General features: G+C 42.5%; 1 protein-coding gene across 4 annotated transcripts in view; it reads right to left on the reverse strand.

Annotated features, from left to right (window-relative positions):
- The window catches only part of mast1a (microtubule associated serine/threonine kinase 1a), a 56784-nt gene that overhangs the window by 9722 nt on the left and 31233 nt on the right, over positions 1 to 15829 (reverse strand). For all 4 annotated transcript variants that reach the window (XM_084005782.1, XM_084005781.1, XM_084005780.1 and 1 more), the window contains 13 exons: positions 14871 to 14946; positions 13412 to 13621; positions 13216 to 13317; positions 9413 to 9545; positions 7864 to 7931; positions 7618 to 7694; positions 6693 to 6901; positions 6123 to 6261; positions 5403 to 5535; positions 3823 to 3988; positions 2488 to 2589; positions 435 to 557; positions 155 to 264 (listed from right to left, as the gene is read on the reverse strand). In XM_084005782.1, coding sequence (XP_083861908.1) covers positions 155 to 264; positions 435 to 557; positions 2488 to 2589; positions 3823 to 3988; positions 5403 to 5535; positions 6123 to 6261; positions 6693 to 6901; positions 7618 to 7694; positions 7864 to 7931; positions 9413 to 9545; positions 13216 to 13317; positions 13412 to 13621; positions 14871 to 14946 — 1648 coding nt within the window. The remainder of the gene's footprint in view (positions 1 to 154; positions 265 to 434; positions 558 to 2487; positions 2590 to 3822; positions 3989 to 5402; positions 5536 to 6122; positions 6262 to 6692; positions 6902 to 7617; positions 7695 to 7863; positions 7932 to 9412; positions 9546 to 13215; positions 13318 to 13411; positions 13622 to 14870; positions 14947 to 15829) is intronic.

Raw genomic sequence — 15829 nt, forward strand, 5'->3', positions numbered from 1 at the left:
GCTAAGACATAACAAAATACCGCACATTGTTCGAAAAAGGAGTGGGAAGAAGTACAATACTTTTTTAATTTCCCACCCCTATTTAACTACTCTTCAGTTTGTAACTACACAGATATCCTAGTTAAATGACGAATGGAGAGAGACAAAGTCAAACCTTGCTGAAGCGAGGAGAACAGGAAGAGAACTGTCTGATCTCTACGGGCTCGTCGTCGTTGGTGTCATCCTCGTCGTACGTATTAATATGATGATAGCGATCTGAGCGGGCTGCCATGGGAGAGAGAGAGAGAGAAAAAATATTAAATATTTGAGCTGTCAGTCCTGCATAAAAACTACATTTCTGACTGGGACACTGTTGGAAAATGACTGCGCCACCCATAAAGCCACTATTGGCGTAGCTGCTGTATTCACAGGCACATAACTCCAGAGGAACCTACTATCAAAGTAGCTGGTGTCCTCCTCCGACTCCAGGTGAGGGATGAACTCTGCCTTCTGTCTCAGCAAACTGTTCCAGTCCAGCTCTGTGAAGAACGAGTGCTGCTTCACCTCGAACGCGCCGCCTGGTGGCACAAAACAACACAACCTGTCGGCCTCTCTCGAACACAGTACGGACCGACAGTCTATTTGAGGCTGCTTACCGGTAAATGCATGTGAAAGGTGTCGCTCAAAGAGACCAAACCCACAGAGGATTATCACCCCGCTCTGCAGTTTCCCTCAGACTGTTTTTGCTTTTTTCATTATCTGGATTTTTTCTTATGTGTGTGCAGGAAGTTCTTTGTGCCCAATATTAAGAAACTCACCTGAGGTGTTTGTGAGATATCAAGAGAACGAAGACGGACCGGCGAGCAACCTGAAAACATATCGCCCCTGGGCACGGCTGTGAACACCGCGGAGGCGTTAAAAGGTGGAATACTAATGTTGTTGGATTTGCAAATAATCCACAGTTTGTTCTGTGAACCCCAAGCAGTTTTCACTGTGTTTCCTGGCTGCATATTAATGAAAACAGCACAATCATGGCTATAAGCACTCAGAGAACTCAAACATTTATTTTATAATGGCATAAATGTAACTATTGAACTATTTCCATTTTTACAACCCCTCTTGACCTCTTCTCTCTGCTCTGTGTTTGTAATGCGACTGTCGGTCAGCAGAGCAAATCATTTGCAGAATTGGAGAATTTAATGTTTGTACACGATCTGGTTTATTGTGCAAAACTTTAAATAAGACATTTAAAATAAAGTGATTTCGATGAAATATAACATAACAATAACATAACAATTATAAGCTCTGATTTGGTTGCCTTTCCTGATGGGATAGTTTATCACACATGATGTGACCGACGGTAAAATATATTTTTTAATTTTTAATTTAAAATTAAAACAAGCTTTTCAAACCCAGTGGCTAGCTCTCAGGTAAACATGTTATAAGGCGTTGTGTTAAAACCTTGTGACATTTTCCCCCGAGGTCAAGGAAAAGGCGCGAGGACATCATTTTTGGACTATTCGACTGCAGCATTTGACATCGCCAAACCGAAAAAGTCCCGCCCCCTTCCTTCAGACCTCTGTTCAAAGCCGCTCCCCCAGAACCGCCAACGAGTGCTCGAGATCGGAAGAGTGCGCACAATCAGGAAGTAAGCATCAACAGACAGGCAGGCCGTCCAATTATTATCCAACTTTTTTGATTGGACGGGGTTTTTACAGTCCTGCAACGGCCACGAGTGACATTAACATTTTTTAAAAGTCAGAGCATTCATTTATTAAATGGCTAAGTATGTTACGAGGATTTCAAGTAATAGAACAGAAAGTGTTTCTTAATAGAATCACCTACTCAAACTTTAATTTTAATTTAGAGCCCTAAAGCTGCTTTAACGACCATTTTACGGACCATCATTTACTAAATGAACATCGTGTTGTGTTGAAGAATGCTTGAAACTAAATATTGAGACATAAACTCATGTTTACAAGGTTTACTGATGTATATATATATATATATATATATATATATATATATATATATATATATATATATATATAGTATATGCCCTATTCCTGATTTCTTTGTCACACTTAAATTATATGACGAAGACAACCAGAGTAAAGTTTTTAAATGACTGTGTGTGTGTATATATATACAATATATTTATACTTTATCCTTTGGGAGGTTTCTGGGGAGAGGTAAATCTGTGACCGGGCCCCGGGTAAGGAAAATTGATAGGTTAAGTTGTGTGCAGTGTTCAAAATGAAAAAAGGGTTAGTACCAGCGCTCCCCTTATTCACATGTTGGTGTGTGTATTGGTTGTATTTCCACAGGGAATAAAAGATTGGCTACTAGAGGTAGTGCTGATGTTCACAACATTCTGTGAGCCCTCATAGTTTGACATTACTGACAGTCTTTATAGTCTCTTTTGAATCAGTCCTCGTCAATGGCACTATGGAAACTCTAATACCAACTAAAAAGAGGTTCAGATCAAGTGAATGCTAAAGTTAGTACCTGTACCCAACCTCACGAGTGGGTTGGTCTGCAGCAGGTCAGAGATGAGGTCCTGGGCATCCGCAGGCAGGGCATCATCACCATCCGGCCAAACTATATTGTCTAACAGAGACAACAAACATAGAGCAAAAGGTCAGTGTAATAACAAGAAAGAAATTGCCTCCTTTTGAAGTAGTTTTAAAAATAGCGTTTCCAAGCTGGACCAAACAACCGCAAAATGCTCCTAAAAGGAAAATGTGCTGATTTTCAACCTCATCTCTACCTATCTCAGTTATAGGTAGATGCACAGCGTGGAAAACGGCTGCAGCTGCTGCTGATGTCATCTGTGTCTCTGGGGCTCAGCAGCAAACGCTGTTGTTCTTCCACATCCCAGAGACACGCTTGGTACACAGAAGACCCACAGAGTGCTTCTCTCAGCTCCGCTCAGCTTGTTTCTGCTGTAATGCATGTCAGCGTGGGCACTTTTTCTTTGATGCTGTCACAGACGACAACCTGACAGAGCGAGCTGTGTGTGTGTGACTATGCATGAATGTATTCTTCCTCAATGTACAGAGGTGTGATGAAGACCTTCAGGATCCCGAAGACAAATCGGAAAAGACAACCAAGACCAGCAGGGGGATTTTTGTGATTGAATGCCTCTGAAGGAGGAGGGTGAGGATTATTTTCACGTTTTACTCTGTGAATTAAGGATTTATTTTGACCAAACCAGCGTTGCTGATTGTTTGTAACTATGGAAAGACTATTGGACTAACGGTTATGGTTTATTTTGCCTTGAGTTAACAAGGCAGTGAAGCTTGTCTAAAGAGAAACCTGAATTCGGAAGGAATTTTTCAGTTTAGGTATAAGAATATTTTCTTCATTGTTGCTTTATGAGATTATTTTGTTTATTTATCAATGAGAACTCTCTTCTCGCATACAATCCATCCTGGTACCTTTAGACAGTCGACGCAGCAGAAGAGATCAGTATAAATCAATATAGCATGCCCTGGGGAATGTATTTCTCTAATAAAAGGTGGACATTTTTAATACCTGCATGTCACCACAGAAAAATAAAAAATAAACATGGAAAATTACAATTCTAATGGAGCAGTAATCAAATCTAAAGGCTGAAAAACTGCTCAGACTACATTGCATGCTTGAGGTGCAAGGTATTGGATGAGGAATTTTACGTTACTGATCATTAAAGCAGCACCTTTGTGGTAGTCCTAAAATAGTGTAGCACACTTATTATGACCCACTTACCATCAGGACAGACGATAACCCAGAAACCCAGTTGAATGAAAACATCTTTTGTGGTTTGCGTTTGTGTAAAGTAAGTAAGCGTGGTTTTCTTACCCGTGATGACCTGACCGAACAGCTCCTCCGGTGTGTCTCCAAAGAACGGCACACAGCCCACCAGGAACTCATAGAGGATGATGCCCATGGCCCACCAATCCACTGGCTTCCCGTAGCCTTGACGGAGGATCACCTCTGGAGCGATGTACTCTGGAGTACCACACACCTGAGTGACGGGGAGGCAGGGGAAGGCAAGACAGGTGGGTTGGAGATGCTGGACAAACTTTTATGTGACGTTATCCAACTTGTTCAAGCTAAAGTGCATTCATCACTCTCCATTTCCCTCATATTCTTGAAAGCTCTCCCTCCAGATATGATGTCATGAAGACATACAAATACTATGCTTTGCATTATAATTTTTCTCCGATCTAGTTTTTCTTCATAGGCTGTATACAAGAAATGGACAATCACGAGGTAGCCCCACCCTAAAGCATCCTCTGTTTATGGCCTATTTGACTTTAAATGGACCATCATTTATGAAATGCACATCACGCTGTAGTGAAGAAGACTTGAAGCTAATGATTGATAACATAAACTCATGTTTACTATGTTTACTGAGGTAATAAACCAAGTCACTTTAAATATCAATTTATCCAAATCACATAAAACTAAATTTTTCTTATTTCCAGAGGTATATATCCTTCCAGATAATTTGGGTTTTATCTGTGATCTCTGCCGCTGATAATTCTGACACTGTGCAAAAACAATGAATGTTAAGGAGACTGCACCCTCCGAGATACGGATACATCAGAATGTCCCACATATTTACACTGATCAGTAACTAAATACAGAGAAATATATCCACCGCAAGGTTTGTCAAATGTTTTTTTTTATGCTGGAAATACCAAACAAACAAAGTCATCCACTGCCTTAGTATGGTAGCAGTAGTCTTGTTAAACTGAAATAATTTGCCTGGCTACGTTCTACTTGTGGTAAGAGGGGGATTTTGGACAAACCAATCCTTTCTTACAAGAGGCAGTAAAATGGAAACCATTAATTTCTCTCTTATTTGACATTTTCCCCATTGACAACATTCAAAGTTGAATAATATAATCAAATATTATTATACTGTAATTAGTTCTAATCAGACCTGTTGCTCAGTAATGATTTGCTGGGCAGGAGAATAGAAAACGCATGCTCTTGTATTAGGATGTGGCCTGTTACATGTGAGCATGCTGTTTCATCCGCCAATGTGAGTTGATTATTGGCAGACAAACGGATGCCTGCTTCCATTCAGAAGAGCTGATCTGACCGGTTTCATTCAGAGCAATAAACAATAACTATTATTGCTAAAAGCGGTTATTGTGATGGAGATCATTATTAATGATTCACTATTGCAGACTACGCAGGAAGCATCGTGTAATGCAGGGTCTTCATTTGGAGATTATTGATCGTGCTTGGCGGGCTGGTGCACGCGGCTGGAGAAGACATAAGGTGCTGTGAATGCCAGTCGCCGGTTTGTCCACCAAACATGCAATCTCAGCATTGCATGCACCTCATTCATTAAATAGATCTGTCTGCAGCCTTTATTAAGCGGGATGAGGTACTGTGATATGTCCAGAAACGTAGGCCTACTGTACCTGCTTGTCCAGGAACTCTCTGGCATCTTTTTCGATGTGTCCCTCATACAGGTTCGTGGTGAGGCTCATCAGACCCATCTTGGACAAGCCAAAGTCCGTCAGCTTGATGTGTCCCATGGAGGTGATCAGCAGACTGTTTGGAAAGAGACAAACAGGCAATCGGTTTCTCCTCATCTTGCAATAAAAGCCCTTCATAATGGGTTGTGTGGTTATTTCAAAAAGCTGTGTCATGGTCACTGGTTGCCATTTACTGTTTTTGAGGGAAGGTCTTGCACAATACGCCCGGAGGAGAATGCTGGAGTGGAGATATGGTCATGTGTGACTGGCGTGGTGCAGATGAATGCACAGAGGAACTGTTCTCCTAGAGCGGGATGCACCCCTGACGTAGCTTGGTTTAGTTTGTCTCTGTGTGTTGCTGCAGGTCAGGTCCTCCTTTTGAGTGGCATTCAGATATGTTGTGGCCAGTTCGTAGCGTTCGGAGGTCTAAAAACTAATCACTATACCAGTCCTACCTGAGCCATGACAGCTACATAGATTCTTCCTATATTTCATATATATTGTAACTTAAAGTGAGCTGAAAGATGCCGAAAAGAACCAAACAGTTGAGAGGAACTACAGTCGGATGATAATTCTCTGTGAGTTCATCACTCCAAGCAAACTAGATCACTGGATCCACTCTTATTATAAAAGGTATTGATTTGTGCAGCTTGAAACACTCACTTGTCAGGTTTGAGGTCTCGGTGGACGATGCCGTAGTTGTGCAGGTATTCCAGGGCTAAAACCGTCTCAGCAAAGTACATCCTCGCCAGCTCCACAGGCAGAGCCCCGATGTTCTTCAGCAAAGTGGCACAGTCACCACCTGAGAAGGCAGAAGCACCACAGGTCATTGCTGTCATCACACACGAGTCACACAACCTTTCATGCCTCAGCGTGTCCGTGCACCAACATGATAACAAGCTGCTGCAGCCAGAGCCACGTCGATGTCCTCAATCCACCGACCTTCTTTGACTTTTGTGGGCGAGAATCATTGCGATAGTGAAATAAGAGTCTCACCTCCAGCGGATTGCTTTCATTGTTCCTGAATCTGAGCCGACGGAAACCTAATTTCCTGTTCAGGTGTTTGGCTGACTCTTTCATCCAGAATTAAATAACTTAAATGCAAACAGCTGAAACCTGAGCCAACACTTCCTTACACAGAAAAAGGAAGGGCGAATGGAAGAAGGAAGTCATCCATTCAGAGTAACAGCGTAATAAAAGTCTCCAACCGAAACCAAATCCGGTCTCCCTTACCCTCAACGTATTCCATGACCATGCACAGATGTCTCCGCGTTTCGAAGGAGCAGAACATGGAGACGACGAAGGGGTTCTCGGCGAAGGTGAGGATGTCTCGCTCTACGAACGCCTGCTGGATCTGGTTCCTCAGGATCAGATTCTGCTTGTTGATCTTTTTCATGGCAAAACGCTGACGTGTCTCTCTGTGTCGCACCAGGTAGACGGCACTGGGGACAACGTGAGACAGAAGAGCCAAGAGTGAGACCTGAAGGGGCTGGTGGTGCGAAAATCTAAATTTATAGACGATATTCCATCTGCAGTTGGACACCAAGTTCACACAGTGGATGTTAAGACGTATATAAACTTATAGAAATGTCAGGTCCCTTACACCTGCTTTTACCTGGGCAGATAATGCATCCTCCTTCCTGATGAAGCCAAACCAGCTTTAGATGAACTAATCATTTTAAAATGCAAGGATATTGGCAGTGCTCTGATTAGGATGATTTTCACTATATTTGGAGAGGAGAAAATAGACGACACGGGGTGAATATCTAGATGAGCCGCCCACAGCCAAGGCTGCTCATGGTCCATGTGTGTTTTGTAGTGAACTGGTCCAAAACTCATTTAAAGCAACTGTTTTTTTTAGCTATGGATAAATGTTGCAGTAGCAGCAGTCTTATTGCGGTAGTTTTATTCCAGGTTTCACTGCTGCGTTGCATCTTTTATTGATCTTTTTAATCAGTTCTGCATGATGCCTATATGTCACTGAGCATGAATGCAGATCGTCTCCCTTGGCAACACAAACTGTGTCGACCCGATGTCACACTCTTCCACAGCCTACTGAGGTTAAGATTTGTTCTTGTTCAAACACAACATAGTAGCTTCATTGGATTTGATTTGGTGTCTACGAGGAGTCAATGGGGGGTTTCATTGCATTGCTTACCCATAAGCTCCGTTGCTGATCAGTTTTATGCTCTGAAAGTCTTCTTCACTCGGCGGCTTGATGGCTCTCCCTCTTCCCTGGTGACACATTTTAAAATGATGCTTCAAATTATATGATTCCATTAAATGTTCAAATGCTCGGATGTCATTGTTACGTGGATGTTGTGTGTGTGTGTGTGTGTGTGTGTGTGTGTGTGTGTGTGAATACATGTCAGAACAGATCTATCTACATGTATTTGTTCTTCACCTCTGCTGAGTCATCGGTCTCTGGAGTATGTGGACCCTCGCTGTCGTAGCTGTCGAGGCTCACGATTTCTGTTGAGAAATGTGTCTGTTAGTTAACAAGTGAACCTGGTGTCGAAATGAAAAGATCTCATCTTTCACTGTTAAACACCAAGATAAAATAGTCTTCCTATTCGTTCTTCTCCTTCAGCTGTCCCTCCCCCTCACTTTGTACCTTCTCCCTCTTTGAGCAGCGCTGGCAGCTAATTTTCTGCATTCTTCCACGTTTCTATGTGACAGCTGCGAATACACTGATTATAGCACTGTTTTGTCGAAGCTGGGAAATAACAGACTGATAATTAACTTTGCAAAGCTTTTTTTTTTTTACAAAGCCGCTCTGTAGATATTAACTTCATGTAAAACAAAAGCCAGTGAGCCGACAATCGTATATTCTGTCGGTTTCTCTTTGACGCTGGAAACAACTGATCTTGTCGCTTTGAGGAGCCAAGAAAAGAAGAGAGTGTGAAGTGTATGCAAGCCGCTACGTGGGTGCGCATGTGTGTGTCTATGCATGACAATGTAGGTGCAGAAGAAAGTGCAAGATCAAGATATCATGTGGCACATTGTTAGCAGAGATAAGCAGTGAAAGGCCCACGTTTTTCATGAATTCAGAAATAAGACTGCAGGGCTTCATTGTGCAGAATCATCGTGGGTCATTTAACCATCAGCTAATGGACGACTCCTGGTGGATGAGACTGGGAGCGGCTGAGCGGATAGTTGAGTTTGGGGGCCCGCCTTTCAGCCATGATGATTCATGAAAGACAGCGATGCTAGCCGCATCTCGTACAGCCTCATGCTGAACAACCAGTTCATCTGATCGGTGGCCTGAAGCAGGGATGTTCAACATCTGCCACAGTGAGACAACTACACCCCGACAACACAACCGCTGAGTGTTGTCTTCATTGTTTGTATGTTCAAGACAGGCCAAGAGGTGTAGGTTTCCCTCTTCTTTCAGTCTTTATGCTAAGCTAAGCTAAGCTAAGCTAATCAACTCCTACCTCAAGCTCATGACATGAGAGAAATAATATTCTCATCTAACTCTTGGACACATTGAAATGCATTTCCCACCATTTTTTTTCCAAGGTTTGTTATTATCGTCAGGGCCAGGAGACAAATGCAGTCATTCGTGTGCCTCCGTGAGTGAGAGTGCACCTCTGTGTCTGTCCATGGCTAATCCTTCATTCTTCTGCAGAAACCTGCATAATATATTATGTGGGCAGTTACGGCTGCTTGCTCAAGGACCTCTCGTGGTTGTGGTGACTTAAAACACATTTTATTGCCTGATTTATACTGACTCCTCACTCACTACTCTTAACAGGCCCCCCAACATTGTATGGTATGTCTTATAAGACAACTTCGAGTCATTGCGTGCACACATCGCTGCTTATAATTGAGTTTGAATTTATATAAATATAAATATAAATGTCAATAAATATCACAAGGACGCAGCCAATGTGTAACAGGACAAATGAAAGATGCATACACATTATTTTCTGTATCTATATTTGTCTTACCCTCCAGTGGGTCTCTGGTCAGTCCCAACTGGCTGATGATGTATCGAGGAATGTCTGCCTTCATCAGTTGTCCCTCCTTGGCGTGGTCCTCCGCTGCCTCCAGCAGGTGGTAAAACTCTTCAGGGTTGAACTCCTGTATCGGACGGGAAACATGTTAGTACCAAAGAAGCTACAATATAAATAGAACTTAAAGCAAAGGCCTGCCTTAAATCTAAACTGCCATAGCTGAAGATATTCCATCAGAATTCAAATGTGGTATTCAGATGTCCGGGTATCAAGAAAAAGCCATTCAGTTCCTGAATGGCTTTTAAACAATTACACAAGTAAGACTGGTAATTTGTAGATTACTCATTATGATATGAAACTTTCATGATATTCTGCCCAGTTGTGATATATTAGTCAACTGTCAAATACATATCATGATCATTTTGTAACAAAAGAGTAAAATTATGACCCTAAAACGGTAAAATGAATAATAAAAAAGCTGCACTCATTTATATACTGTATGTTATTTAAAGCTGAAACCAATGAGTATTTTCATTGTTGATTAATCTGGGGATTTCTTTCTCAATGACTTGATAAATTGTTGGTCTATAAAATGTCAGAAAATAGTGAACATTTCACATCACAGATCACTGGAGTCCGAGGCTGCATCTTCAAACTGTTTGTTTTTCCAACCAGCAGTCAGAAAAACAAAGGCAGATGGACAACCTGAAAACATAATGCCTCCGGCCACAGTTGTTGCCAGCGTGGAGACATAAAAACAACCATTTGAGATGCTGGAAGCGGTGCATTCATGGGCAGTTTTGCTTTTAAAAAAAGCAAATGAAGTCGATTTTTCAACTGCATAGTGTCCTGCTTATTAGCTTGGTCACAACTTAAAAAGACAAATCATTTGAAGGGATTCAATATAAACGGTTCATGTAAATACATTTGTGTTTAAAAGTGATTATCGATGTCAATGTATTGTTATCGTGATTTTATTTATACTCGGGCTATAATTGGTGATAAAAACTACAAGAAAATGCACCACAATGCTGTAATCCCAAAATTAATTATTTCTCACAGCTGGATATTGAACCACGATGACTAACTCCCTCGTAGGCAGAAACGAAGACGTGATAATTGATCCGATGATAAAATTGCGTCACATAAATGCATTTAGGTAACCCCAGTAAATAGATTTAACTTCAATCTGCTGCAAATTCATGACCAAACACCGCTATGGGGCTGTCAAACAAACACAATCAGTGTTAATACACCTCCAAACTTTAAATTGCTTTCTTGAAACATCCTTTTTTCCAATGAAACAGCCTTTTGTGTTGTCCTGTGGGATTCTGTTTCATTCCTGTTGGTAGAATAACATTTTGATTAGAAAGCAGAGCCCGAGGCAGCGGGGATCATTTACTTCCTCCTCTGCTCTTTCATATCTGCGCCCCTCGACCAGAGAAAAAAAGAGAGTGTAGGGAAAGGGGGAATTAACCTGCCTCTCTGAAAGCTTGCTCTGCTCAAGGATAATATCCCTGCAGCTAACAGCCTACTGACTGTGTGACATTTTCACCAAATCACAACTTGCATCTGACTTGAATGCTAAATGAACTCCACGCCCGTGGACAACATTTTATCTGTGTGCGTGTCTTCTCCTCTCTAAACTAGCGATGGTGAGGATCTTAAATCCCCTCCACATCCTGCCTGACCCTATCGACCTCTTCTGACGGTCTCCTTGGCAACGGAAAGATGAGCCGGGGGGGAAGTTGGAGGAGGGGGCCCACCAATAACGAGCATGCAAGGTCATCAATCAGTGATCTGATATCCAGGTACGGCTAAGCTTCCTGTGCATACAGAGAGGTTTGTTATTACTTAGTAAGTTGAAGTGAGATATGTTCAGTCTGTATCAACATGTCAAGGACACGGCTCCGTCTCCCAGCCGACCCGATGCGTTGCTGAGAGGATCCACAAGAAGTGGAGATGGAAAGAATACTTTTGTGAGTTAAGGTGAAAACATGTGATGCGGCAATAAGTGCATTCTCTGCTGCTGCAGAGATGTGCGGCATGTTTGAACAGAAAAACATGACCGTCCCTGTATTATAGACCACACTGATACATTAAAATCTAATGTATTGAGAATGCTGAAGGTGCATTTACATTTACTGGAAGCAAGTGTACATTAGCAGCCATTTCAGAATGCAACGAGAAGTAATAAATATGCAACATGAGTGCAAAAAGGACGTAGAGAGTAGAACTCTCTAGTGTTTTCACATCTACTGGGTTCGATGCTAACGCAACTGATTTTTTCATGATTTTAAGGCAATTGCATGTAGCTTTCATCATCTGTAAGTTACTGGATAGCTTCTGTCTGCATCAGGCGGCAAGTGTTTTGTGTGCTTTAAACCGGCATTATTTCTAATGGCCACCAGGGGGCGACACATCTTGTAGCAAAAAGAGGTCTGATTGCATGGAAGTCTATGAGAAACTTCTCACTTGATTTATTATCTCAGTAAAGTTTGTAAACACAAGTTTATGGTCTCGATCTCTAGTTTCAAGTCTTTGCCAATACAGCATGATGTTCATTTAGTAAATTATGTTCCCATTTAGATGACAAAGCAGAGACGGATTAAGGGCGTGGCTACCTTGTGATTGACAGGTCGCTGCCACTGTGTTGTCTGTGTTTTTGTCGTAGAACAACAACCCTTCTCACTGTGTGTTTTCAGTTCATGAAAGGTAACTGTAAATGTGTGTTCACATAAAAGCAACGTTTGAAGTTCTATCGTAGAGCTCTGGATGACCAGAATATTCTTGCTGCCCGGTGCAAATTTGCCTCTTTGCATTGACTCTTTATGCAATAGTGGCGCTGAAAAAAATAGCTTCAGACTTCCTGCTCATAAAAGAGTTTTGTGATTTGTCCAATTAAGTCTTGCATTATCCATGAAGTCAGGGTCTCAGATTAAAAAACAATGCCACAGAGACATCCTGACTTTTAGTGCCAAGTATGGGCCAGAGCTAAAAATGCTGGATCCTATCTTTCTCATAATGCAACACTGCAAGCAACACATCTTGCATCCGCCTTGTAAAGGCACACTTTTTTCAAACTCCACACCTTCACTTTACAAAGCAGGATTTCGGGTCTGAAGCTCAACCCTGCTGACAATATCAAGGTTTGGAGAACTCCTTGGTGCAACTAAGCTCCAAGTATAAGACCAGTGGGATGCCGCTCTAACAGCAGCAAAAGAAATGCAGGTTATGAGTTGAAACCCTTTGATGAAAGCTGTGCTTTTACAAAGACTTGTCACTTTCATGTCTCCGAATACAAGGAAATAAAATCTATTCAAGTTCTTCTGAAGGCAGCGCAAAAACTCAACTTATTCTTTTATCTCTGGTGGGATAAAGTGTGTGTGTGTGTGTGTGTGTGTGTGTGTGTGTGTGTGTGTGTGTGTGTGTGTGTGTGTGTGTGTGTGTATCTGTACATAATACTGTATCATAGGCAGCTGCTCTCTGTTTTTCTGATGACTGAAATAGTAGAGGGGGGATATAATATGCTCATTATTACTTACTTATTTTTCTTTGTTTATGCAGCCATGGGGGGAAAGGTATAGGAGTGTGTACTGGCATTGGGTCTATATTTATATAATTGAAGGTTTTTGGTTTCTATATTGTAAAGATTAAAGACAGAGCTGTGGACACACCTTAGTTCTGCTTTTAATGTGATCTCGTGCTAAATTTAAGAAGATATCGGATCCCTTTATTATCACCAGTAAAAAAAAAAAAACTGACTTCACATCATCAGACAGAGGAATGAAACTCACCAAACACTCGAGGAGCCTGGCTGGACGAGATATGATGATGAAGAGCTTTTTGACCAGCTCGATGACGAAGGTGAGCTCCGAACTCTCGGAGCGCTCATAAGCCTGATAGCGAGGCAGAGAGAGACAAGCAGGGCCGGTTAGAGATGTTTGAATTGACAGAACTCTGTATTCCTCTCCGCCTCCGACACAAACTCACGTCATGCAGGAGCCTCTCCAGGTTCTCCTGCAGTTCACAGAAGTAGACGCTGGTAATGAGGCCCTCGCGCGATTTGGTCAGGCAGTCCCTGGACAGCTCGGCTATCTGGTGGTGGATGAAGCTGAGGACCCCGTCGGCCAGTGGCAGGACGCTCTCTGGGCAGTAGTTGTGGATGAACTCTGCCAGCCTCTCCTCCATCTGAGCTGTCGCCTGAGTGAATACAAGTCGGTGGATCACAGTCACCCTCATGTTGTCAAGCTGCCCCCACGTTCAATCTCCCACACGCAGGTTCTCTACAGTCCATAAGCCCACACACCCGTGGTGGATCCCGACACCTGTCTTTGCAGACTGATGTGATGGAAGCACATTAAATCTCTGTGAAGTCATTCATTTTATCACACCAGTGCGGTGTCCTTTTAAGAGGTCGACTGCCCCGCTTACGTTTGCATCCCGTAGCAATGATTCCTTTGGGTGCAAAAGCTCGAGGGAAAGCTTGGTCTACATGCCAGTTAATAGTGTTCGCCTTTCAATACAGTACACGGAGTGTCCATGAATCCCTTCTCATAAATATGTACGAGCGATGACCTCCAGTGCTAACAATCGAAGCAGAAGTGCCAATACATAAAAGTTACGTAAAGAAAGGGGGTTATATAGCTGATCCATTTAAATAAGATTCAGATTTTGAGTGACGGGTGGATGCTGTACAAGGTCGCTAGCTGCTAGCTGTCTGCTTTCACCCCTCCATGTTCACGACGGCTCTTCAGAAATCTATGTGTGATGTCACGGTGACTACGTCCATATTCTTGTGTGTGTGTGTGTGTGTGTGTGAGTGTGTGTGCAGCTTAGTTTGATTACACATTGGCCTGGAGCAAGATACATGATGTAATTGATTTTGTGCTGATGATCAGTGACTCATAGGTCGGGTCTGGCAGCTCAGACGTGGACGACCTCCAGGAGTTTTCACACACTGCAGTGTCAACAGCTTAACCAGTGGAAGAAAGCCTCGGCGGCTGCCCTCTGACCGAGCACTGTCTTTGTGTTGGAGGTCAGAGGAGGATGGTAAGCCTCTTTCAAAGTAACAAGAAACACAGAGATAACAGCTAAGTACAGCAGGATGGAGGACCGTAACGAAGCAAACCCTGGACATTACAAACGAAGGGACCACTTATTGTCTGGCTCAGGTTGTGTTGTGACTTGTGAGGGCATGCTGGGATAATACTGCAGCCATCACTCATCACGTCATCACTCACACCCAATCGTACTCTGACGGATCTGCTCCGCTCTGCTTAAAAGAAATGATGTGGGGGGGAAAAAAGATGCACTAAATGCTTTCAATGTAATTTGCTGTCATTCATCTAATAAGCCACCACTGACTGCATGCATAGCGTTTGTGAACCTATGTGGGGTGTGTGTATGGATGGACAGTTTACACTTGTGTATTTGTTTGAATGAGGCTGACCTTGGGGAAGCGCTCCTTGTAGACATGGTTCATCATCACTATTTCATTGTCATAGCAGGAGGGCGAGCGCCCCGGGCTGAGGAGAGACAAACACACAGAGCAGGAGTGTAATATACAGCACTGACTGAGAACATCTGAGACGCATTTCTGCTTTTTTCACTTCAATGGAGAAATAATTCACTGCTTCCCCTCCTGTCCATCCTGTCTGGACATTATGCTAATCGACCGATCTGGAATTCACTACGCTCCGTTTTTTCTAATGGATCCGGCGTCTTCCTGCACGTCGCGCTGCTCATGACGTCACACAAGCATGAATATATTTGCATGTGCAATTTCCTACACACACAAAGCAAAAATCAACATGTGGCGGAAAAGGGAGCGCTGAAAAGAAAAGCATACTGTGAAAAGACGTCTAGTGGGAAAACAGTTCACAGAAAGATGTGATATGTATGGAAATGATGAGGGATGTCAAGGCAAAAAATAAAAGGCATTCTGTATACAGAAGCCACAAGATAGGAGATTATATAGGGCAGCAACAGCTGAGGGGCTTGATGTGATAACAGAATATGTATAAGCAGTGGCAGGTTGTACGGGGCATGATAGTTGTGGTAGGAGGGAGGGCAGCTGCACCAGAGATGTTGCTAATAGAGAAACTGCTGCACTCAGGAGAGGCTCAAAGGTCTGATCCTGATTTAATAATAGTAGCGGAAAGCAACGTATTTCCATCTTGTGCTATTTTTCTACTTCAAATCCAATACAATCCAGAAGTAAATATTGTACTTAAAAAAAGATTTTGCACACAAAACATCCGATAAGCCTATAACATATGATGCAACAAATAGAGGTATATAATAATATATTATGGGTGTATCAGTGCTTCCTTTATTACTTTGCAGCTTTCCAAATACAACTTCCCCACACTGTATTTGGCACTAGTCATAAACCAATCAGTCCAACTG

This window comes from Eutrigla gurnardus (assembly GCF_963514095.1).
Source record: "Eutrigla gurnardus genome assembly, chromosome: 3".
Taxonomy (NCBI): Eukaryota; Metazoa; Chordata; class Actinopteri; order Perciformes; family Triglidae; genus Eutrigla; species Eutrigla gurnardus.